General features: G+C 43.5%; 1 protein-coding gene across 1 annotated transcript; it reads left to right on the top strand.

The window, feature by feature from the left end:
- Positions 1-26,615, top strand: LOC135696930 (matrix metalloproteinase-2-like). The gene is made up of 9 exons (XM_065216473.1): positions 1-265; positions 339-491; positions 15,693-15,808; positions 16,869-17,030; positions 17,089-17,375; positions 17,435-17,962; positions 25,698-25,811; positions 26,264-26,413; positions 26,478-26,615. Exons 1-9 carry the CDS (start codon positions 83-85, stop codon positions 26,594-26,596), a joined length of 1,812 nt encoding a protein of 603 aa, XP_065072545.1. The 5' UTR covers positions 1-82; the 3' UTR covers positions 26,597-26,615.

The following is a 26,615-nucleotide window of genomic DNA, read 5'->3' as shown; positions in this document are numbered from 1 at the left end:
CTGACGCTGCCGTCTTCATTTCGCGTGTAACCGAAGAATCGGGGGAAAGTGTTGTTGCGTGATAAAACGTTGTGAACTTTTGATGGCGCCAAAAAAGCGACCACGACGACACCTAGGCCAGGAGGCCACCACCACCACCGGCTTTGTTTTGGTGGCAATTACCTGCAGCTTCAGCTCGCTGTTGTTGCTGCAGGGAGCTCCAGCCAGCCGCCGGTGGGAACCGGTACTTCGCAACTCCGTCCATCAGGTTCCCACGAAAGAAATGGTGGGTTACGCGCGGTGTGACATGTCTGATTTTAAGTTGATTACGATGAGTATTGTTTTTATTGTTGTGACAGTTTGACTTTATGCGACGCTACGGTTACCTTGAAAAGGGCCCCAGCCAGGCCGAAGCGCTGTACAGCGAGGAAGCAGTGGTGATGGCCATCAAGAACATTCAACGGTACGGGGCACTGCCGGAGACAGGGGTGCTGGATCCGAGGACGGTTCGGGTAAGTCGAATCGGTGCTAGTCATCCTCATTTGATTCTAACTTCATGGTCAGAACTGGCTTAAATGCGGTGAGTTAGGTGAGATGACTCCACCACACGAGATTACTACTGTCATTTCACTAGTGACTGAGAATCATCGCATCTCACCAACCGCGCAGAATAGCTCTGGGCCCTGTAACCGGTTAATTACAATGTTCTAGATTTTGCAAATGAGTTGGTAGCATTAATAGTAAATTTGTTAAAAAAGTACTCAGCAGGTGGTGAAAGTAGCATTTGCCACCAAAAAAAATATGAGGGTGGATGCTCTAATGTTCTTTGTACATCTACATATTCTCTAATGTTTACTTCTTGAATTTTCATCAACTTCTTCCAAGGACTATAATGTGTTTTAGTCAAATTCTTTCAATTAGACCAACATCCCAGAACATCCATGACCTTCTCCAAACATCAGGAAAGATCTTGCACCTTTTCTACTAATTTTCCTAGAAATCTGGGCGAAACTACTTAAGCAACACGCAAGTTCTATAACAGTTAATATAACCTTTATATAACTCGACTTGGTTGTAAAGAAGTTTACTCAAGATAATTGCACGAGAATGTGCTACTTGGGTGGTTCCCAAAAATTTCAAATCAAACTCCGGTTGTAAGAAGTGAGCTGAATTTATACAATTCTGAGCTTCTGCGAAATTTCATAAAATTCTACAATTTTGGCTGAACTCTTACGAAGTTCCTTGAACTTAAAAGAAAATCCCAGCTATTCTATGAAGTTCCTCGCATTTCTTGACTTCTACAAAGTTATCAGAATTCCTATGAAACTTGTTATACCCCTAAAAAGTTTCTTGGAATTTTTATAATTTCATTGATTTTATGTGAAGTTCCCAGAAGCTAATCAAAGCTTGCTACGGAATTTCCAGATCTACTTTAAGTAATAAGAAGTTATTTTAAACTTCAGGAAGTGCCTTGATGCTAAAAGAAGAACTTTTATGAAGTTTCTTAAAATAAACCAAAGTTCCCATAACTTCAATGAAGTTTCCCGAATTTCTTGAATTTCTTTGATGTCCTCTAAATATCTAAAAAAAAACCATAAATTGTAATAATCTAATGTAGTGGAAGAAAAAACCCAAAACTTCAACGAAATTTCACGAATTTTTTGTAAAATCCGCCATATTTACCAAAAGCTTGCTAATTTTCAAAAAAAAATCAAGATAGTTATCTAAACATATACAAACCATGCTACAAAATTCTGTGAAGTTCACTGAGCTTCTACAAAATTTGCTGAGCTTTTACAAAGCTTTAAAAATTTTATAAAATATGTTGTACTTCTAGAAAGTTCAATTAATGTCAACGAAGTTTTCGAAACTGCTACGATGTTTCTGCAAGATCTATGAAATGCTTTTAAATTCTACAACGTTCCCTTTACTTTTAAGAAGTTCTCCGAGATTCTACGATTTCTTAGAAATACAATTACCGTGGACCCCCTGAACACTTTTTAGCTTGAACCCCGCTAATCTGCACGCTGTGCAAAGCAGGGTTCTGCATTTTCGAAACAAAGACAAGAAAATGAACTCTCCGCAGAATCGCTTTATTTCGAGCAATATCATTTTCGTGAAGTCATTGTGTTTCTTGTTGTCGAGACACTATGGACATTTTTTCTGTCAAACATGACTTGACTATGGCTTGTTTCGTTCGTCAAGGGCATCAACTCATTTCATTTGAAGCAAAGACTTGTTTCAATTGACGCAATGAATGACTCAAAACATGCTTCGTTCGTTTTTTCCACTTTCTTTTCAATTCGGGGCTCATTCGATTTGTCACGCGTCGCGTCTTCAGGCATGAAAATATAGTATCCGCACAATATCGGATGCCGATAGGGATGGCATCTGGATTATATGTAGTCCGGATATTCTGGAGCTACCATCGTGCTCAGGAAAAGTCTCAAATACACTACAATATCGGTATTTTCGGAACGGGGACGACGCGAAGGAGCAGAAAATCGATGTCCGGCTCAGAAAAAAATGTCAACTACCCTAAGATACGGGTATTTTCGGAACGGGGACGACGTGTAGATGCCAAAAATCGATATTCGACGTCATTTTGTAATCCAAGATGGTGGTCATCGGGTTTCCGAAAAAGTATAAAATACCCTAAGATATGGGTATTTTTGGAAAAGAGACGACGCGTAGAAGCTGAAAATCAATATTCAACGCCATTTGTAGGGCTTCTTCTGAAATCGGAATCCACCATCTTGAATTTCAAGATGGCGTTGGACATCTATTTTCGGCCTCTAGATGTCACCTCGATTCCAAAAATAATCACATTGACAATGGTATTTGACAGTATTTCACACTTTTTCTGACTCAAACCCTGCATGTAAGATTTTGAAATGGTGTCAAACATTGGTTTCTGGCCTCTAGACGGTACTGGGATATCGAAAATACCCACATTGATGGGTATTTGACAGTGTTTCCCTTTTTTTCTTAAACTGGAAGCCGCCATATTGGATTTCAAAATGACGTCGAATATCAATTTTCAGCATCTAGACGTAAATACCTATATTGAAGGGTCGACATCAGAATTATCCACTTTTTCTGAAATCGGAAGCCGTCAGCTTGGATTTCAAAATGACGTAGGATATCGATTGTCAGCCTCCAGACGTAAGCCTGATTAAAAAATACCCATGTTGATGGGTATTTGACAGTATTTCCCATTTTTTTTTTCTGAAATTGGAAGCCACGATCTTAGATTTCAAAATGCCGGTGGATATCGATTTTTATTCTCTAGACGTCATCCCGATTCCAAAAATACCTATATTGATGGGTACTGGACCTCGTACTGGACAGTATTATCCGCATTTTCTCGAACCGGAAGCCCCCATCTTGGATTTCAAAATAGTGTCGCATATCTATTTCCAATCCCTAGATGACATGCCAATTCTAAAAATACCTATATTGATAGGTACTATTTCCCACTTTTTCTTAAATAGGAAGCCAACATCTTAGATTTCATAATGGCGTTGGAATTAAATTTTCATTCTCTAGACAGCATCCCAGTTCCAAAAATACCAATATTGATGGGTATTTGACAGTATTTCCCACTTTTTCTTAAACTGTAAGCCTCCATCTTGAATTTCGAAATGGCGTCGCATATAAAATTTTGACCTCTAGACTTCACCCCGATTCCACAAATACCCATATTGATGGGTCGGCATCAGTATTTCCCACTTTTTTTTTCTAACTGGAAGCCACCATATTGAATTTTAAAATGGCATCACATATCGTTTTCCGGACTCTAGACGTCACCCCGATTTCAAAAATACCCATGTTGATGGGTAAACAAACCACCCGACAATGATAAATTCGACATCCACGCGCACAGATCTTTTGCGCATGCGCTTAAATGAACCAAGTGAACAATTAATAGGAAAACAGTGCGAATTTAAATCGCATAGCTTCGCTTCAATGCGAAAGTAAGCTCGTTTGACAATGGAAGACGAAATGAACAAGAGCAGTGATGGAAAAGTTCTCGAAAACTCACTATGACTCGCAAACTTTTCCCTTGGTGAACTTCGTGAAATATCGCGATCTTTTCCAACACTGAACAAGTGTCAAGCCAATACAAACCGCATGAAAACTGATCTAAAGAGGTTCTGTTGATGTTGAAGGGGATATGCTCGAAGAGAAGACAGAATGACTTTCAATTGAAAGTGATGGTTGACAGCTTCGTCGTCGCTTGACGATTTTCAATTGAAAGTGACTTCGTTGGGCCCTGGTGCAAACTAAAAATTGCTCAAACGTCATCTAGCACATGGAACAGAGAGAAGCGAAATGCATCGTTGCGAAACGGAACGCAGGATCAAAATAATAAATCAAATAGGGCTACTAGAATCTCGCAGTCGGATCGGTCCAGTTCCGACTCCCGTATAGTGCGATGCAGATTTCATCCAGGGTATGTAAAGCTGAGTACTCGGAACTTGGACAGATTGCTAGTGATATCGAATTTCATACTGAAGGAGAAGTTCGTGCCGCAGTTTATGATTAAGAGCGAGGAGAAGCGGGAAATCCCGATGGAAGTGTACCTGTTGACCTACGTGAAGCATCCGAACATTGTCAACATGTTCGATTAGTTCGAGAACGAGAAGTTCTACCAGGTTGTGATGGAAATCCACGGCTCCGGGATGGATCTGTTCGAGTTTATCGATCGAATACCCGTGATGACGGAGAAGCAGGGTTGTTGGATCTTTTGACAGAATGCGAATGCGGTTGCTTTCCCGAACTCGTTGAAAATTCTGTACCAGGAGATCAAATACGAGAACGTTATCATCGATCACAATTTCCATATCAAGCTGATTGACTTCGGATCGGCGACGTTCGTATAGGAAGGGCAATTTTTGTGTACCGTCTACGGCACGACCGTGTACTGCCTAGTACCGAGTAGTTACCTCTATGGTACTGTTGTCCGGAAGTGTTGGCAGGCAACCGCTACTCCGGCCCGGAACTGGAAATGTGGGCTCTCGGTGTGACAATGTACGTGTAGACGTTCTTCGAGAACCCATTCGTGGACGTTGAGGAAATTCTGCAATCCTGAAGAAATCCTGCGAAGAATTGGAGTACGTGTTGCTTTCGCTATTGGACAAGAATCCCAAACTCGTTTCACCATCCAGGAGCTACTGGATACTGAATGTATGTCGCAGGAAATCAATTCGTCACAGTTCCCAAAATGTTGCCAGTTTCAAAATCGGGAAGCCAATCCGTTGAAGTGCTACGTAGTAAGATCATTATTCTTTCCATCGGTCTCACCCGTCTGTATCTGAGGGAACTGGACGGAACCTGGTACTGCTAGTGGTGTTAGATGGTGATGCTAACGATAAGGATGAGCATGGCATTGGTGGTGAGTCGGAGGCTCCGGCGAAATTATCTGTTGCGGAAACAAAAAATTGTTTGTGTCGACAATCAAATTTTGACACATCCACACTGCGCAGGCACAGAAATAGCAACAATCAATACGAAACTAACGATTTTAAATTGGCTCACCACTTTAGTAGCCTATTGGTCCCAAGCAAACGATTCACGTACCCTATTCTAGTTGAAATTCTATTACAACACTATGTTTGTTTTGATTCGCTATGAAAGTTTGACAGATAACATCAGGGGTGTGTGGATTCATGCAGAACATGCAGGGGTGAGTAAAATAGCTTGGGACTGCTTGGGACCGTTGTTCTGGTACTGAGTGAGCCAAAAATAATAATGATTTTCTTCGGGACCCAGTGGTCTTAGAGTTATCTCTATGGAAATAGGGCAGCGATGCCAGTTACTTTAGAGATCATAAAACTATGTACCATGGGGGCCAAAAATTGCCAATGAGTGTGCCATGGTTTGCCCTACTGTGTTTTTAACACACTGTGCTGAGTGACCTACACACTTATTTGGAGCCTTCTTTTTTCTCAGTGTGCAACAGTTGTGCCGGCAGTGCCGAGAGTGCCAGTGATCAGACTGACTTTGATTGCTTCTAAGAGGAAAAGGGAGACAATAGGAGGACCTTTATGAACCAATTTTCTGTCAAACGTGAACCAGTGCCTGATTGGTCGGGTGAACGTATAGAAACGCGAGAATTTTTACAACAGGGAATCTATTTTCTTGTATTTTGACAGTCGACTGCGTCGCCCATAATGAAATAGTTTTTGCACGGTCGTTTTTGCAAGAGAAGAAGAACACGTCACTTACACAATGAAGCCAGTTGTCTCCTTTTCCTCTTAGGATTGCTTGTTAAGAATGACATTCTTGGCAACCCAGTTAATCTGACAGTTCAAATGTTTTGTTTTGAAGACGAAGCAACAACACAACAAGCAGTGAATCCGAACCAAGACGATAATCCAGAGGCACCCCAGCTGAACAAACTGGCCCCACCAGAGGATCTCCTTAAGAAAGCGATCGAGTCCCTTGACAAAGAGCTCGGCAAAAGGATTATCGAAACGCAAGCGAGATGCTGACGATGTGGTCATCTACGCCAGTGCTGTGAACAAATCGTGCGAAGATTTCAATACCAACACCATCACAGCTGATCAATTTAAGTGCTTGATCAGAGACGTTGAATAGAGACACGCATAGACTGAAGCAAGAAGAACCAGACGAACCGTCAAACGCTGAACCAAACGTGCAAAGTAAATAAACATTACTGTTCGCTCAATTCACCCGAAAGGAGTATTGTTCTCAATGATGAAAAAAGTGTTTAATTATTTGCACGAAATATTTGATAGGGGAAATGGCTCTAATGTTGGCCTTTGGATCTAAGATTGGGCCCATCGCTAAAAATCTGCTATTTATCAATTTTATCTAGATGAACACGTCATTGGGACGGTACTAATGGATATTTTTGGTCGCTATTGAAAATTTAGTCAATTGCTGAGTTTTTGTATGGGCCCAAATAGGGGCATTTAGGCCGACATTACATCAATTTCCCCTAATTGCTTATCTTTGGACAGATACGCGTATTTCGTCTACTACTTGCAGACTTCATCAATGCCAAGTACTCAACACCACTGTAGTAGACGAAATACGCGTATCTGCCAAAAGATAAGCAATTATAACGGAATTAAAAGGAATTAAACCAACACACTCAAAGTTCTTCATAAAGGGATTCCGTTAAGAGGTTCGACAAATTTAAAAGATTGAGTAAAATATGACAAAAGACTGTCATGGAGCGACTGTCATCTCGCTTTATTTTTGCAAAATGTTGTCGCGTACTTCATTTTTATTCAGTTCCGGTCGAACGTTCAAATTTTCTCAACATTGCATTGCGGCACTGTATGAAAGTCATTGAAGCCACTCGAAGAAACATGGTTGCCAGTGACATTGCCAAAAGATTCCTCAAAAACCGTGCTGCTGTTTTGAGAGAAACGTCTCTGTGCTTGATCTTTGCTGCTGGGCTGCGCTCAGAGAAAAACAAGGACAGTTGGGAGAAATTGCTAGCGAAGATGGAAAGGGAGACAGCGGTGGATCCAATCAATCTCAGGAAGCTGTTGTTAGAATGTCAGTAAATGGACAATCTCAAAGACGACACCACATCCAAAAGCTGCCATGTACACAGCAAAAAAAAATGTAATATCGATCAATGTAATTCAAGCTGATGTATGAAATAATGATGTAATAGCAAAAAGCAGATACAATATTACATCAATGGATGTAATTTTGTTCGCAAAATCGATGTACATCATACAACGTTATATTACACAACCGATGGATTGACCTGGTTGCAGCAGTTTGGATGTAATATTAAACAACTTTTTTTTCTGTGTACGCTGTGTGTGATGCTGTTCGATAAAACAAAGCAGGAAGAAACCGGCATTACAAGTGGACATCGGAGAAGAAGAAACAGGATGCTGAAAGGTCTCCACGACGACCGTGCTGGCGGGTGGTGCGGTCAGATGCACTTTGTTGCTGATTGCTCGTATACAACTCATACCTGTCCAAGCTACGGAAAAGTGAGACATAAAGCTGGGTTTAGACTAGGTAATTCCAATGATCAATTCAGTTGAATTCAATTGTCTTGAAAAGTTGAGCCTGAGTTGAGTTTTCTATTCAAGTGAGTTGATCAAGTCAGTTGAATGGCATGGTTTACACGTTCAATTCATGTTCAAGTCAGTTGAATTCAACTGACTTGATCAATTGACTTGCTCTGTCTAAACCCAGCTTAAGGAAGGCTATTGCGGATGTTTCTCCAGGTCGGCAGAAACTGCTTCACTAGGTGCAGCAGTAGGTGGTAAGAAGAAGACGAACAAGCACAATAATAAACATAGACATGAGCAAACTGGTCAATCGAAGGGAGCATATACAGTCAACAAAGCCGGCGTCATCGGAATCGATTTGTATCAACGATTTCCCGATTGAGCTCAAGATCGATTGTGGTTCGGACTACACAATTGTTTCTGAAGAGTCAATAACACAACTCGGTGATCCGGAAACATGTTCCACGAGTCTGAACGTAACCAAGCCACTGCCACTGAAATCGAAGTGCCAGGTTACATTGAAGAGATTGACGAAGTGGTCCGTGTGCTACGTGATAACGGTGAAAGGCTTCAACGTTTTCGGAAGTGGTCTGTATGACGAGCCGATTGATTCCTTCTGCAAGCTAGTTTCGACCATAGGAGATTCGGAGGTGTATTGCCATGCAATGAAGGCAAAGTATCCAGTGGTTTTTCAAGAAGCTTTTTCTTCAAACAGAGGTGAAGCCGGTGTTCAAACTTAGAAGATCGATACCTCTTTATTCACAACGAGTGGTTGAGAAGGAACTCCAGCGATTTCAGAACCTTGGCGTTATCGAGCAGGTGGATTTTTCGAACTGGGTGGCACCCATTGTTGCAGTTCGAAAGGCACAGCGTGACGCAGACGGAAATCCGATAGTACGCAGGCAAATAAGTTCCCTCTACCTACTCCCGACGACATTTTCGCAAAGCTGGCTGGCAGTCAGTACTTCAGCGTGCTGGACTTGTCAGACGCTTATCTGCAGATGGAGGTTGAGGAGGATTCCCAAAAGTTGCTGCCAGTGAATACCCACAAAGGACTCTTCAAGTATAAGCGGCTTCCTCTGGGGGTAAAAACAGCTCCTGGAGGAGCCTTCCAAATAGTTATCGACAACATGATTGACGATTTGGAAGGGACTGAATCTTTTCTCGACGATGTTATTATGTTGGGTAAATCGCAAGCTGAGCATGACCGGAACCTCGATAACACCATTCGACGGATCCAGGAGTACGGTTTTTGACTCAAGATTGAGAAGTGCAAATTTGGCATGACTCAAGTGAAGCATCGATCGAGATGGTATTCGCAAAGATCCGGAAAAGGTATCGGCAATTTCACATATGCCTTCACCCAGGAATGTCACAGAGCTACGTTCTTTCTTGGGTGCAGTGAATTATTATGCGAAGTTCTTCTTCATCTTCTTCTTCTTCTTTCCTTTATTTAACGTCGGTCTCTGTTCCGCAATCTAGTGCCAATCACCGACGGACATCGATTGCCACCCATTGACGGCAATCGAATGTGCAGGAAGGCAGCTTCCACACCTGCGTTATCGCACCCAGTCAACACACATGGGCCGGGACCAACGGCTTTACTTCCCTTCCGAAGGAAGACGTGACCAGAGATTTTTATGCCTCAGAAAAATCCCACCGACCCATCGGGGTGTTAGAAAGCAGTCACGCTTACCACTACACCACCGGCGCCGGCGCGAAGTTCATCAAGGAGCAGCTGCTCCTGAAGGACAAGCAGTGGGACTGAACGGATGAATGTCAGCGTTCGTTTTTTAGGTTCAAGGAGCTGCTCAATGTAGGGTTCAGATTCGTTCTCATTTGATCCGTTTGTGTTTAGAGTGTTCACTACCCAGAATTGAGTAACTTGCGATATGAGTGTAGAGGTTTTGACAGAGAACGAAGGTAAGTGACGGGAGAGAGAAGAAGGCGGGAGACGGAGTGACGAGTGGAAGATTCCGACGTTAGAAATCCGAAATACAAATCGGCACACGAATGGACAACTGTTCGGAATCTGCATGGGACCTGGCCCCTACACTCAAGGCGAACCTGATGCTTACGTATTACAATCCTCAACTGCAGATTGTGGTGGAAGCGGATGCCTCCAACACGGGCATTGGAGCGAACATTCGACAACGGTTTCCTGATGGCACAGAAAAGGTGATTCAGTACGACAGAGCGTAGTTATGGGCAGATCGATAAGGAAGCTTTGGCACTAGTCTTCGTCGTGACAAAGTTCATAGGATGCTACTGGGACGGGCATTCGTCCTAGAAACCGATCACCAGCCTCTTCTTCGCAGATTCGGTTCGCACAAGGGAATACCATCGCATACATCGAATAGGTTGCAAAGTTTTGCATTGAGAATAGACGAGTGCACGGATGGATTTGAGTTCACTCACTCGACAAAAAGTGACACAACAGCGGGGCCCTGTTTACTAAAAATGAACACATGAATAATACTCGCGTAACATTTGCAACGGGCCTATCATATTTTGTACACAAAACTTTTTAAGCCCTTTTCGCGCGAACCGAATACGCCTACGCAAACTAACAACACCATCGGGTAGGGTAAATTCTCCCCTTCCTGATAGTGCTCTTGGTTTACGTGGGCGTACTTCGGTTCTCGTGAAAAGGACCTAGCAAATTATTTACAAAAGTTGATAGGCCCTTTTCAAATGTTACGTGAGCCTTAATCATGGGTTCATTTTTCGTAAACAGGGCCCCGCTGTTGTGTCACTTTTTGTCGAGTGAGGGAACTCAAATCCATCCGTGCACTCGTCTATTTCGTATGATTTCAAGGTCGAATACGTCAGCACCACCAAGTTTCGATATGCGGATGTTCTCTCAACGCTCATCGATTCGGCGGTGAAACCGGAAGAAAACTTTGTCATTGCTTTGGTTCAAATGGAGGAAGATTTTCTTGCTGTTCTGAAGGATTCAGTTGGAAACACCCCAGTCACTAAACACGACAAGGTGCTGAAGCATGTAATCCAGTGTATCGAGTCCGGCTGGCCAGCGAAGATAGACGATTTGGAACTGAAGGTGTTCTATAATAGGAAGGACAGCATGATGATTACCCAAGGCTGTGTTCTGTTTGGAGAGCGTGTAGTGGCTCCTCAACTGTACCGAACACGGATTAGAATGAATTCACATGCTCGGAGTTTCGTGTTCTGGCCCGGTATTGATGGGCACATCGAAACCTTCGTGAAACAGTGCAAGGATTGCGCATATGTAGCTAATTCTCTAGCGCGTGCTACACCGGAAGCTTGGCCAACACCGTCCGGACCATGGCAGCGTCTGCATATTGATTTTGCGGGATCAATCGACGGACTTTGGTTTCTGATCATCGTTGATGCGTTCTCGCGATGGCCGGAAATTTCCCCGACGACCAAAGCAACAATACAGTTTCTTCGAAGCTCTTTTGCACTGCCGTTGACGATCGTTTCGGATAACGCTGCACAGTTCACTTGTGAAGAATTCGGGTATAACGGGCAGGCGGAGCGGTTTGTAGACTCGATGAAGCGGAGCTACCGAGCTGAAATCACCGGGTGAAATGCTGTTCGGTAGGCAAATGAGAACAACCCTTGACCTACTGCGGCCGACGGAAATCTCCAAACCCGTCGACTGGAGAGAATGCAGCAACCAAGGCAGTTCAACCAACAATCAATACGAAACTAACGATTTTAAATTGGCTCACCACTTTAGTAGCCTATTGGTCCCAAGCAAACGATTAACGTACCCTATTCTAGTTGAAATTCTATTACTACACTATGTTTGTTTTGATTCGCTATGAAAGTTTGACAGATAACATCAGGGGTGTGTGGATTCATGCAGAACATGCAGGGGTGAGTGAAATAGCTTGGGACTGCTTGGGACCGTTGTTCTGGTACTGAGTGAGCCAAAAATAATAATGATTTTCTTCGGGACCCAGTGGTCTTAGAGTTACCTCTATGGTTCAACGCAGGCGACTTGGTGTACGCTAAAGTGTACAAGCGGAATGATTGGTACTGGGAAACAGGCAAGGTAATCGAGAAGATTGGAACGGTGATTTACAATATCTGGTTGGATGGACAACGAGCTATCCTAATCCAATCGCACATAAATCAACTACAACGAAAGAGAATCGTCCACATCTATGCATCACGAATTGTTGCCGTTGGCAGTACTACTCGACGAGTTCAACATCAATCTACAACCAACGGTGGATATTCCGAAAGATCAGCACCTGAAGGTCAACCGAATGGACATCCAGGACAACGATCATCAATTCCAGGGTCGAGTCAAGAGTCAGGAAGTCGAGCGGTGCGAGCAAGTCGAATTCCAGTGACAACCAGCACTTCAGGACGAGCGGTTCGTCTTCTCGCAAGGTTTGAGCACTACGTTATATCCTAAAGAGGAAGATGCTATAGCACCAACTTATGGTTAGCTACATTGCTGCTAATGTCGTTTTTGTTTTATGCTACACTACACCGGTGTAATGTAAGCAGCAATAAGCGCGAGCCATTCACAGCTCATCATCATTTGTTTGTAAACAAAGGTGCAACCGATAGCTACAGCCTGATTTTTTCGGTGTTCGGCGGTGTAGCACCGGTGTAGCTACACCGCAAAAACAAAAACGACATAAGAGAAAAACTCAACAGCATAAGGGCGTAAACACGATGATCGATTCTCTTCGTCGATTTTCTCTTTAGTTAATAGCTCGCTAGATTTAACGTTTATTTATTTATTTATTTATTTCTCGGTGCGTTTGCTGTTGCTTTTGATAGCCAATACAACCCTGTTACAACTCTGCATTGAACAAATTCTAGAAAATTGTTTCGCTTAGCTGTAGCAATGAAAAGAGAAAATCGATAAAGAGAATCGATCATACCGTATACGCCCTTATGCATGCTCACTGTCGAACTTCAGTAACGGGAGTGTGTATCGCAGACAACTTTAGTCCGGTGGGCTGTCACTGTACAACCACGGGGGTAGAGTCGGTGTATAATGAGTCACGCCAAGAGAAAAACAGTTGAACTCGCATCACGGTTTTCGAAAGATTCCCATTTTTTTCACTTGGCAACAGAGGATTTCTACAACAACTTCAAATGACTTCTAGCGAGAGAAAAAAAAATGTGGCTGTAGTAAATCATTATATCAGTGATTTTGTCAGATTATCCAAGGGGTAAGTCACTCAGCACATTGTGTCAAAATTATATTCGGCACATCTTGGGAACATCCATCGGCACATTTTCATCATACCTTCGGCACAATCTCGTAGGCATTAGATTGTTGTAAATAAAATGGGAGCACTGCTGGACAACTGTCATTGAAGTTGTTCAGAACATTACGTGCTGTTTGACTGTATGTTCAGGAACATCTTCTAATTGAATATACTAGAGGAACTCAGACCAGCAGTTCACTTATAGATCTAAATACGAAATGTAGGTTCCAGAGTGGGCTCAAGAGAAAGAGGCAGTTAATCAGACCTCATTAGTACCCTTAATTCAAATAATGCTGCAACTCCCACAAAACAAACTAAAGAAGTCTGTTGAAGAACTTAATAAGTAGGTGAACACTGTTGAAATTTGTATCCCTTAATTAGAACCCCATTAAAAATTGAATTGTTATACCTCCAATCAATAATGAGCCAAACGATAAGATACGAGAGTAGGTAGACTAGCTTATCACTCTATATCATTATCTCCTTTAGATCGGATCGATTCACGATCGTGCCAAATAAACCCCGAACTCAACCAGTTAGGGAAGATAATGATCGGTTGACCCTCTTTAAATCAGTATTAAATTGGTCTTTATCGAAACACACACAAAACCTTTCTCGTGTTCCTCACTGCATGGAAGAAAAGTACTCCACGAATTGCCCTAATAAAAATTGTATGGTTAATTTGCTTAACGACGTGTTCTGGGTATCATCCAAACCATTTGTGGAATAGTTCAATGATTTGAGTTATCGTTCGTTTATGGTTATTTTTTATTAGGGTGTGCCACTAGTTGCCCCGTTTGTTCCTGCTTCGCTGACCACTGGTACTGGTGTCGTTCCTGCTTTGCTGCTGCCCTGTTCGCCGTGTCGACCGCCACTTCATCCAGGTTCGCCAAAAAAGTCTATTCATCACCCTCTATAGTAGGTCTCCAACAATGCTCCCCAACGGCTAGGTTTCTGGTCTGCCTTTGAGGGCATTATAAAACACTAAAACACAGGACTTTTATTACCCTATGGATCCCGAAACACCGAAATTTCGCACACTCGCCACTTCCCGCGTCATCCTCAATCCGATTTATCATTGCGATTTCAAACCAAAACATTCAAGGGTCAGAAATACCGGGTTGCCGGGATGGGTGTTTTACAAACAATCGCAGCTTGCTCTATGACCGGCACAATCGACATACTTGCGGCACACTGACAAAAAAGATGACCCAAGATTGCTGTGCGGAGTGACCTACCCCTTGCAAATTATCTTAACAAAAAATAGTAGAAATTCTCATTACTGATCATTACCGAACGTATCCCATGACAATTTAAAGCTCACTGCGTGTTTATGCTCATTTCTTCGATTATATTTTATATTTTATTGCAATACCTTTCGTGGACCTTTCATAGCATCGTAATGTTTGTTTACTTTGACCGATAGGTAGCCGGTTTGACGGTTCGATAGGTAGACTTGGCTTCACTCTTGGCGTGACTCATTATACACCGACTCTACACGGGGGCAGCAATCAACTATTTCGTCATAGCTCACATCAATGTGATGGTTGGGTGATGGTTAGCATGACTGCAACATACTACTATTTCTAGCATTCAGCACTGCGACGCAAGCGTAAAAGATTAAGCTGTTTTGTTCTGTCTTAGCCGAGGTCTTACCGAAGAGAAAGAAGAGACAATAGGGGGACTTTTATGAACCAATTTTCTATCAAACGCGAACCAGCACCTGATTGGTTGGGCGAACGTATAGAAACGCGAGAATTTTTACAACAGGGAATCTATTTTCTTGTATTTTGACAGTCGACTGCCAATAATGAAATAATTTTTGTACGGTCGTTTCCGCGAGAGAAGAAGAACACGTCACAGACAAAAAGAAGCCAGTTGTTTCCTCTTCCTCTTAGTGTCTTACCTCCGTCAATTTTACCGCTGTCAGTATTCCCAAAAGTGTCAGATTGTCCAAAAATGTCAAAACCATGTGAGCTATGGTGTATCTATATGTGGTTGACAGGGATAAGGTCCCCCTGTGTATAACGCAATAACGAAACGTTTTCCACACGTGGAGTAAAAAGTTGTATTTTTGAAAACTCCGTAAATATTTATTTCAAGTTGATCCTGTAATCTGCTATGTTTTATTACAGGACACAAAACCCCTAAAGAAAACACATATTCGTAATTTGCTATAAAACTGGAACCGAAATCTAAAATCTCATAAATTTTGGTGCACTGGAACTATTTTAAATAAGTGTAATCATATTAGCAAAAATCAGTATCTTACCGCCCCTCGGTGGGACTTTATATGAGAGCAAGCTGTCAACTAATAGATTTAACGTCAAAAATTAAAAATTTAAATCTTGATTTAAAGATCGAGATCATAAGATTGATAAAAAATATCGTTGCCCTCAGAAAACGAAGCTCTTTCAGATGGTGTATAAAAACAGCTATAATTTTCGAAATTAAACAACCCAATTTCCTTATATTTCAGCTAATGTCAGCCCCCCGCTGTGGTGTCGTTGATCACATGTCACAGGAACAATCGATGCGACACCGGAGATACGTGATAGGCTCGGAAAGTTGGAGGAAGCGAAAAATCACCTATTTGTAAGTTAGCTTTGACCTTCCACAACCGGGTTGGGACGAGTTTAAACTATCTCCAGTAGCTTATTAATTAAAACGTTACAATATGACCTTAATCTTACCGGGGAACAACGAAATCCATTTACCTATAATACCAAATAAAGATCTCCGCGCACTATCGGTGCACATTGGTGGCGTAAACCAAATGTACCCCGCCGTCATCGACCTGTCAAGCCTATCAGCCACCAAAACAACAACAACTTCAACAGATCCGCACCGATTGGGCACACAAGATGACGAATCGCTTGATTACGATCGCACCCCAAAACGGTTCGATCCAAGTGTGCCCCTCGGAGCATCCATATATACGATCCGTAAAAGGAGTTTGCGAACCGAACCTTTTTTTTCCCTCATTCACTGGTCCGAGAGGCAACTCTTTTGTTAATTGAGATTCATTCATTAAGCTCAAAAGAGACCAAAAAAAATGGATGAAAAACGTAAGGCCATTTTTCGGCTTCGGCGCACAGCCATGGTTACCACGCATTGCGCCGCGCCTACATTGATCAGGTGGTCTTAATCAAAAAGAAGCCGAGAAACTGCCGCACATTCATTAAAAGGCGAACTATAAACAATACGTAAACAACATTGCAAAAGTCAACTGACGGACGATGTACATTCAAAAATTATCCAAAGAAACGTCCGAACAAGATGTGAACCTTTGATCGAATAAAAGAGGCGCAATAAAATGAGACACAGACTTTCACTATGATGGTAATTGAAATTATCGACGGGCGTGTGCTGTTGCAATTGAAAGGTTCCCTCCGAAAACGAAAAAGAAAAATACAAAGTAGGCTTCGCGGCACGGGGAACGACAGGTGCAATTAATTTGCTGCACTTCCAACGACATCGTCCCCATGGGTAGCGAGACGAGGCAGAGAAAGTCGGTAGTTACCAATTTATGAACCGTAAATAATCGGGATGGGCTTGGTCGATTGGTATGCCTTAACCTTTACTTATACATTGTTTCAGCTTCATCGTTCACATCTCATAATCAAAAACACATTAACTTTTGAACTTTTTCAAGCATTGCCAACTGGAGTAACAAAGTAGGCGAAGAATCGGTTGCCAAGTTCATGCAGCGGGCCTTCAACGAGTGGGCCAAGTACAGCAACCTGAAGTTTGTCCGCGTTTACGACCCATCGGCGGACATCATAGTGGGCTTCGGCAGCGGTCACCATGGCGATAAGTATGTGCTTGAAGAGTACGCAACGTATTCTACACTATTAATCGATCAAAACTTGCAGCTACCCGTTCGATGGTCCGGGGAATATTCTGGCGCACGCTTTCTACCCATACGAGCTGCAATCCTACGGAGGAGACATCCATTTCGACGAAGATGAAAACTGGAAGGAGAACTCCACCCACCTCTCGGATGGAGTTGACTTCTACTCTGTGGCGATCCACGAGTTGGGCCACTCGCTTGGCCTGGCACACTCTCCGGTGTATTCCTCGCTGATGTTCCCATACTACAAGGGAATCACTCAAGGAACACTGGACTACGATGACATCCTGGCCGTGTATAAGCTGTACAGTGAGTTTCCACACATGTCGTCGAAATTCTTTGAGTTAACCAAACCTGAATTTCCCCAGTTCAAAATCCATACATCACCGATGAACCCATTAACTTCCCGACGGAAACTACCAACGCCATCGACGATGACGATGACGAACAAGACTACGAGGAACGAACCCAGGTCACACCGGAACCCGTCCCACGCCTACCGGACTTTGTTACGGAAGCGATGAGTCCTGAGGCCGACCCAGAACCACCAACCACCACCCAACTGTACGACGTTCCGATCACGTATGTCGGGGACTACACCACCGTCGACGATCACATGACGCGGCATCACTACGATGGAGTCACGAGACCCGATTTGCCCGAGTTCACCCAGATGCCCAATGTCTGCGAGGGAAGCTTCGATGCGGTGGGAGTACTCCGCGGAGAGGTGTTCATCTTCAAGGGACCGTACCTGTGGCGGTTGACCGAGAAGTACCGGGTCCGGGAGGGCTACCCGGTGCGCATTTGGCAGGTGTTCCGCGGGTTTCCCAGAGATGTGCCGAGGATCGATGCCGTGTACGAGAGGGAGTCGGACAACGGTGTCGTGCTGTTTTCAGGTGAGGTTCTGAATATGGGGAGAGGGGTTAGGACTGTAAAAGCTTTTGTGGAAATAGGGCACTGGTCAATATGATCCAAGTGCAATGTAGGCGGGAGCAGAGTTCACCAAACGTGAATTATGTTTAAGTTTTGTTCTCGATTATGGATCTCTGGACTTGATCTAATAGCCATTTAAATTTGAATTGGAAAGCCTCTGAAGTAGACCCGGCTGTCCTCTGAACAGTTTAGAGGCTCTCTAAACTTGTCTACGAATAGAGGATACAACTTGGTCTGAAATTCTCGAAATTCTTCTGCACATGCAGCTTTCTAAATTTGTCATGGAGATGTTCTGAACACGATTTTCACAAGAGCGGGATAACATCAATTTGAAATTCATCAAGGGGTTGTATTTCGTGTTCAAGTCAGTCAGCCAGAGGCGAAAGCCGGGGTAGCTACCCGTGAAGTCAGCAAATTCCGTCCAATAGCGCTAACATGTTGAAGGGCCAAAGTCCTAGAGCGTATGGTCAATCGAAGACTGAAGCAATACCTCGAAGCGGGAAATTTCCTTGATCACCGACAGCCCAACAAGGTTTCAGAATGTCCACCTATTTCGCAACCCTAGGGGAAGTTCTCAAGAACGCCTACGACAGTGGTCTGCACACCGAGATAGTATCGCTCGACATATCGAAGGCCTTCATCAGAACGTGGACGACCTTCATCCTTAAGCAACTAATCGACTGGGGTCTCGACCCATCGTTCATTTCATCCAGAACTTCTTGTCCAACCGCTTATTACAAATCCCGGCTTTTCCCCGAGGAAACGGGTGTCCCACAAGGATCGGTTATCGCCGTTACCCTGTTCCTCGTGGCGATGAACGGAGTCTTCCGTCAACTACCGAAAAACATATATGTGTTCATCTACGCCGACGACATCCTCATCGTCACCACCGGACCCACGCAAGTACGTACAAGGATGAGAGCCCAAGTGGCAGTCTCCACCGTCTCTAGGTGAGCCCACTCAGTAGGCTTTGAATTATCAGCCTCTAAAAGCATCAGGTGCCATGTCTGCCCTTCTCGACACAGAATTAGCGGACCGACGATCAAGACCCATGTAACAATTTGGGTTCTATGAGGGTTCTGACCATTATTTAGACTTGTAGAATGCTGTAAAACCACGATAAAACTTGCAATGCTACTTAGGAATCGTCGACCAGTCCATACCGCTGAAGAAGGCCGTCCGAGTTCTGGGAGTTCTCGTTGACCGATTCCTCAACTTTTAACAGTGCAGTCAAGAAAAATTGCCGCAGCCGAGTGAATCTCATCCGGACCCTTTCCCGACAGAATAGATCGAAAATCCGCTTTCACGTGGCGAGTGCAATTATCGACAGTCACCTTCTATACGGGTTGGAAATGACCTGCATCGCAATGGATAAGCTTTTAGCTATGTTAGCACCAGTCTACATCGACGCAGGCATCCTGCCTTTCCGCTTCCGTATAACCGCAGCTATCGCAACCAAAGCCGCTGCTTTCATCTCGAAGACATCCGGAAATCAAAGGATCTTCCTCCTCGACGAGCGTAACAAACTCCTCCGCACAGCAGCCAACGAGGATCTCCTCCCCAGTGACCAGGGTCCACTGGCATGGAGACAAATTACCGAAAATCGAAAGCCGGATTAAGGACAGGTTCAAAGCCGGAGACAATTCCGTGGCTTCATGGTAAGAGCATCTCGATCGTTACTCCTCCTCAACGATCTCTGCCAATCAATCCCAGCATAGCAGAGAAGCAAGTATATCCGCAGCCATTTGTTCGGTTGAGAAATACAACAGTTCCAGTACCCTATGCATCGCACAACTCCTTGACGAAACACTGCCGAGTCTCAATGTGTCTCGATCGCTTGGTTGTCCGTTCCGAAACAATGAACTTAATGCAGCTCTGGTTGTCCTCCCACAGTGTCACTGGCTTGAAGGACGGTTCCCCGAAGTCGTCGAACAAATTCAGAAGCCAAACAGCCTCTTGACTCGCCTCGCTCAACGCCACGTATTCCGATTCCATCGAAGGCAATGTGACGAAATTTTGTAGACGGCTTGTCCACTAAATGGCTCCTCCTGCTAACATGAAAACGATGCCGGTCGTCGACTTTCGAGTTTTAAAGTCACCCGCCCAGTCCGCATCTGAGTATCCAATGAACTTGTCGTCAGGGACTCCGTACATCAACTGCCACTTCTTTGTACTTTTCAGGTAGCGAACTACCCGGTTAGTCGCTATCCAATCTGCTTCCTTCGGGGCACACACGCATCTCCCCAAAATGGACACACTAGCAGCGATGTCCCGTCTCGCGCAGACTGCGATGTACAGCAGTGTTCCAACTAGACTCCGATATTGCGTGTTAGTTTCGAGTGGAGGACTGTCCTCCCTGGTTTTGACGAATCCATCCTCCATCGGGGTTTTCGCCCTCTTGGCGTCACCCAGGCCGAATCTCTCAGCAACTCGGTCTATATAGCTTTCCAGCGAAATGCCGTACTTACCATCTTCCTTCTTGATTTCCATCCCCAGGAAATAGTTCACATCTCCTATGTTGGTCATCTCGAACTCCTTACTCAGGACCGCATAGATCTTTTCTATCTCCGTCTCGCAGCCGATCAAAATATCGTCAACGTAGACAAGCAAGTATACGCGCTTCCCGTTTACAACCTTCGTGTAAAGACACGGATCAGCCTGACTTTGCTTGAAATTCAAAACTTCGAGAACGGCGTGCAGACGGTGATTCTAGCAACGAGCCGACTGTTTCAGCCCGTGAATACTCCTTTACAACTTGCACACTTGCTTCTCCTTACCATTAATCTCAAAACCGGTTGGTTGCCGCGTGTAGATCTCCTCTTCAAGCCTTCCGTATAGATACGCAGTCTTCACATCAAAATGCTTAAGTACCAAGCTCCGTTTTATTCGCGATAGCCAGAAGCGTCCGCAAAGTGGTCTGCTTTGTAACAGGTGCGAAGACCTCGTCATAGTCTTGACCATACTTTTGACAGAAACCTTGGGCGACTAAACGAGCCTTATACTTAACAGCTTCTCCAGCAGCATTTCGTATTACCTTGTAAACCTCGTTGTAAACCCACTTGCACCCTACTGGCTTTCGCCCAGCAGGGGGTTTACCAACTCCCACGTCTCGTTGTCTTCGTGAGATCGCAGCTCGTCAGTCATGGCTTTTCTCCACTCAGCACCCTTCCCTACCGAGGGGTACGTTATTCGATTTGCTTGGGACCAATAGGCTAGTCAAGTAGTGAGCCAATTTGAAATCGTTAGTTTCGTATTGATTGTTGGTTTCACACTTGGTCTGAGAGGGGGTGTTGTGAACCAGACAATTTACCCTTAATTTGTGTTGTTGTGTTTAACAGTGTTTTAACAAGTGTCAGCTTCCAACCTTGATTTGTATTGCTCTTGATCTTTCTTTTATTCTAAATATAACTATCACTGCGTGGATACGCATTGGACTTTTATTCTCGTCCTCGTCAAAAACATCGTCGCTAAAACACTACCGCCATCTGTTGAGTATGCTGTGATCGTTGGTCACTCTCTCTAGGGCGAGAAGGACGACTGTAGCTACACTGTGGCTAGCTGCGTGCACGCTGAGCACGGCATACATAACAAGGCAGGCTACTACCGACAGTAAACATCTGGTTCGGATGTAAACAAATGACGTCATTGCTATCTTTCAACAGCGCGAACCGTAGCAACGCGAATTGTGTAGTGCGACACGGTGTACACTATAGATTTTATGCCGTGCAGTGCGAGTTTAATTTGTTGAAAATGGTGAAGTGTGCTGTAATTAACTGCAGTAATTACGAAGGGAATAAACTGTGTTCGATACAATTAAAGTATTTTTGGTTTCCGCGTGAGGAAAGTTTGAAAGTTTTGTGGTTGGAAGCCTGCGGTAGAAATTTAAATACGCAACAACATTTGAAAATCTGCTCGGAACATTTCTCCGAGCAAGATTACAGGCTGAAAGATATTTTGTTGAATACGGAGTGGTCGAAACGAAGGCTGAAACCAGGAGCGGTTCCTAGCCTGAAATTGCCAGCGCAGGATGAAGGTGTTGCTTCTTCAACATTGCCAGAGAATTCCGGAAGAAGGTTAAATTCAACTGTTTTCAAAAATATATTTACTTCAATAATATCTTCATAGCAGATCCACTTTGAGCCAAGAAACTTCAGAGGAATACACGAGTACGGCAGGAGAGTATTCTTCTCATAGTACCACGGCGTTGATTCGGAAAGATGTTGGTGTTCAATCATCGTGCCCGGTTTTTTCTCATGACGTTGGCGTTCAATATGTTAACTGTACCAGAAATACGGCTGTTCAAACGGGGTAAGCAGTTAATCGAAAGTTCAAAAAAAAAAAAGGGAATGTAATATGATACATTACTTTTAGGAAAAAACTGGAAAGTTCATTGCGCAGAGAGAATTTGGAATTGAAGAAGAAGCTCAATGGAGAGAAGCGAAAGAATAAAACATACGCCTCCCTGCTGCAGAAGTCGAAAGCATTGAATTGCAATGTTTCGAAGATATTTTCAAAGGGACAGCTGCGAAAATTGCGGGATCCTAATCAGCGAAGAATTCAGTGGACACCTGATGATATTTCTCGTGCGATATCATTACATGCTGCTGGTGCAAAAGCATACCGATTGCTTTTGTCGCGAGGTTATCCTCTACCTGCAGTTTCGACTCTCAAGAAATGGGCAGGGAAGTTAAAGCTTACGCCAGGTGTTTTGAAACCAGTACTGAACCTTTTGGAAAACAGCGAATATTGCGAAAAAGAACGTGTTTGCGTTTTGTCTTTCGACGAAATGAAAGTCAAATCAGTTTATGAGTACCACCGGAGTTGCGATAAAGTTTTGAAGCCATCGAAGTACGTCCAAGTGGGAATGATCCGGGGAGTGTACAAAAATTGGAAGCAAGTCATCTACTACAATTTTGATACTGCAATGAATGCAACTATAATAACGGATATAATCAAAACGCTCAAAAACATTAAATTTCATGTTGTTGCTGTTGTTTGTGACATGGGACCGACCAACATGGGTCTTTGGCGAGAGCTTGGCATCAGTTGCGACAAGCCCTTTTTTACCGTAGACGACCTGAAGGTTTTCACTTTTGCAGACCCTCCACATCTCATGAAACTCATTCGTAATCATTTTCTCGATACTGGTTACGTGTTGGACAAAGGAGAAAAGAAACACTGGATCACCTCCAAGCCAGTTGTGGATTTGTTGAACATTCAGCCAAATGAACTGAAGATATGTCATAAAATCACGTTAACCCATCTGGATGTCAAAGATGCTGCCCGTCAAAAAGTAAAATACGCGGTACAGCTACTATCACACTCCGTCTCACAGGGAATCAGGAGAGCTGTGAGTTTAGGCATGATAACATCTCAAGATGCTTTGATTACCAGCGATTTCATAAAAATAATGAATGATTGGTTTGATTTGTTCAATGCATCATCGGCAACGAGGGGTTTGAGAGAAAGGCTTAAAGCATTCGACCACACAAACCATGTTCATCAAACAATCATAAGCGATTCCAATGAACTGATTTCGAATCTACGAGTACCAAATAAGCGTGCTCTCCTACCATGCCAGAAAGGTATTCTCGTGAATAACGCAGCGCTGGTCGGTTTGTCAGAATGGCTCCGAAACACTTACGGTAATCCGTACATCTTAACAAGACGACTGCAACAAGATGACCTCGAGCGTTTCTTTGGAACCATACGCTCCAAAGGAGGATTACATGACCACCCAACTGCCTTGGAATTCACTTACAGGTTGAGAAACAGCATTCTAGGTAAAATTCCTTTATAGTTTTCGTAGTGATACATTATCTCACATAAAATATCACTCTTAGTAAGTCCTTAGTAAGACTGTTAAGATAGGTGTACACAATTAACTGTTAAAAAATCTAACAAATCTTAATTTTCATTAGGTCGATCCGATGCGACTCAACAAGTCAACAGCAGTAACGTAGAGGAATCTAATGAAGAGTACGATGAACAGCAGTTTACTGGTTGCATGCTGCGAAACATTGCTCGTGATGAAGTAAATGAGACTGGAGGCGAAGGATCGTTGGACTGCGACGACCAACTCAATGCTGACTTGGAACAGGAAGATGCATTAAACTACTCAGAGTTTGAAAAGGACGCGCTTGAATATATTGCGGGATATATCATCAAAAAGCTTAAACTTAAGATTTCCCCACCGGACGAATCCGTTTTTACTTGGGTGGATCAAGTTTCCGAAGGTGGCTTGACAAAACCGGATCGTGCTTTTGCTATCAAGATAATGGCATTGAATAACGTATTTAAACGAGTTCATGGCGAAACATTTGATGAAGAGAAAAAAACCATTGAAACGTGTATGAACACATCTAAGGATGTAGATTTAGCAGAAAATGCTAAAAGACTGTTTTTCCGAACACGCTTGTATATCCGTATCAGATATCTAAACCGTAACATTGCAAACGCTTCGAAAGCAAAGAAAAGGAAAATGAAGAAGATCGTTGCGTAGACTACTCTTTTTTCCACTGTTTTTTTTTTCTGAAATATACCTTCTGTTTGTACTTTATTCGTTTATTTTTAAAAGAGCTTTAATGTGATCTTACATTGAATTTCACTTTATATCACTGCGGGATTTCTGTCCTTAGGACAATTTCTAATGCGTTCACTCATCCGCTTGTCTTATGATCTTATTTTCAAATTCTGATGTGATTTGATGTGCCGCATGATGGGTTTCAGTTAAAGTCAGATTACGTTCACCCCCCCGAGTGGGATGTGTCCGAATGTGGCCGGTGTGGTCCTGGACACTCAATAAGGTCACCAATGACCTTACCTGTGAATTCTGATGTGATTTGAGGTGTCGCACGATGAGTGTTAAATCAAGTCATATTCTGGCCACTTCCCCGAAGGTACCCGAAACATGACCAGGTGTGGCCAATGTGGTCCTGGAAACTAAATGACGCTGCCAATGACTTTGTTTTTGAATTCTCATGTGATATGATGTGTCACATGATAGGTTTTAATTCGAGTCATATTCTGGGCACTTCCCCGGTGGATCTCGGATTATCTCCGGGTATAGCCACTTCCCTGGTGGAATCCGGGGTATGTCTGGGTTTGGCCAATGAATTTGAATGACTTTCATCAGATCAAATCAAATATTAAAGCCAGAGAAGGCATCCTCGTGTTGCTCTCTAGAAAGAAAATCGTTAGCTCAGAATGCTTCTCGTTTTAATTTCTAACATCACGCATCATAAACACCAGCCGTACAGTATTTTAACTAAATGAAGAAAACACAAGCCACTATATTATCCACAATAAAAGCAATAAAATAAAGCAAATTGCATTGAAAACACTAACTTCGCTCATAGACTGCTTTCTCTCGCGCTTGTTTACGAGATGGATAGCAATGACGTCATCGCGCAAATGTCATTTTCCGGAATATCTCACCTCCTATAGTGTACACCGTGCACGCTGAGTAGTTAGAAAGAAGATTTATGATGAATCTGAAGATTTCCTGCAAAAAGATGCTGCGCGATGCAAGTAGATGCGAGAAATAAAAGATTTTTCGAAGATTGATTCGCTAGTGTGACATTTTTTGATCATCTAGTATTGAGATTTAGATGTGTCACCTCCATGGCTCCACAGGCACTCTACAAATATGTATCGGGTTAACAAATACTACAGACTAATCTTGCCATCCACATTCAGGCAAAAAATACTGGATCTTCGACGGACTGAACTTCCTGCACCCGGAAGCTCGATCGATAACGGATTTCGGTTTACCCGATACCTTGGAAAAGGTCGACGCAGCCATGGTTTGGTGTAAGTTTGTAACCATGTCCCAGCAAACATTGCTCTATGTCGCAAACGTAAACAAAAACTTCTTTCGGGATTTTCTCGAGACTGAAAACTCGCCCAAGTAAACCACCATGATGATTGTGTAGATTCCGATAAAATTTGTGGCTTACATGGATAGACTTTGAATCACGAGAAATTTACGAAAGATGCCATTGTTTGCGCTCGCGACATTGGCCCTTATGAATGCTCAGTCCCGATTTCTAGACGAACTTGTGCGAAAGGCAAACAATGACGAATGATACATCATCTGATAGAGTAAACTTCCTCTACCAGATGCTGCTGTTGGTTAGCCTGGATGAGTCTTCATCCGTGAGAAATCGACGTTTAAAGTCATTGCTTCCGATTGCCTCATTGGCCCTTTTCGCACGTTCGTCTTGAATTTCTACTAACGATTTTCGATGAACCTTCCCTCACAGTCAAAAACCAGAAGACCTACATCTTTGCCGGTGATCAATTCTGGCGGTACAATGACACGGCCAGCGCGGTGGACGACGGCTACCCAATGTCGATGGACCGATGGTATGGCATTCCCACTAATCTGGACGCAGCCACTTCCGTCGCCAGTGGTAAGCTTCCGAATGATAGGCTAAAATAAAACACAAACTTAATTCAAATTTCCACACACGCCAGGGAAAACGTACTTCTTCAAGGGAAACTACTACTGGTTGTACAACAACGAACGGGTCCGTCCGGAGCGGGGCTACCCACGGAAGGCGAGCAATATCTGGCTCGGATGTCGAGTTGCCTGAGAGGAGCTCCGCTAGTCGT

This window comes from Ochlerotatus camptorhynchus, unplaced genomic scaffold, assembly GCF_037179485.1.
Source record: "Ochlerotatus camptorhynchus isolate MF236.1 unplaced genomic scaffold, CSIRO-AGI_Acam_v1.1 ptg000063l, whole genome shotgun sequence".
In the NCBI taxonomy this organism is placed as follows: Eukaryota; Metazoa; Arthropoda; class Insecta; order Diptera; family Culicidae; genus Ochlerotatus; species Ochlerotatus camptorhynchus.
This window is presented reverse-complemented; position numbering and strand designations above follow the sequence as displayed.

Coding starts and splice junctions, on each gene's coding strand:
- LOC135696930 (XM_065216473.1), top strand. CDS start 83: ATGGCGCCAAAAAAGCGACCACGACGACACCTAGGCCAGGAGGCCACC. Junction 15,809..16,868: donor AAGCGAAAAATCACCTATTT/GTAAGTTAGCTT, acceptor AACTTTTTCAAG/CATTGCCAACTGGAGTAACA. Junction 26,414..26,477: donor AGCCACTTCCGTCGCCAGTG/GTAAGCTTCCGA, acceptor CACACACGCCAG/GGAAAACGTACTTCTTCAAG.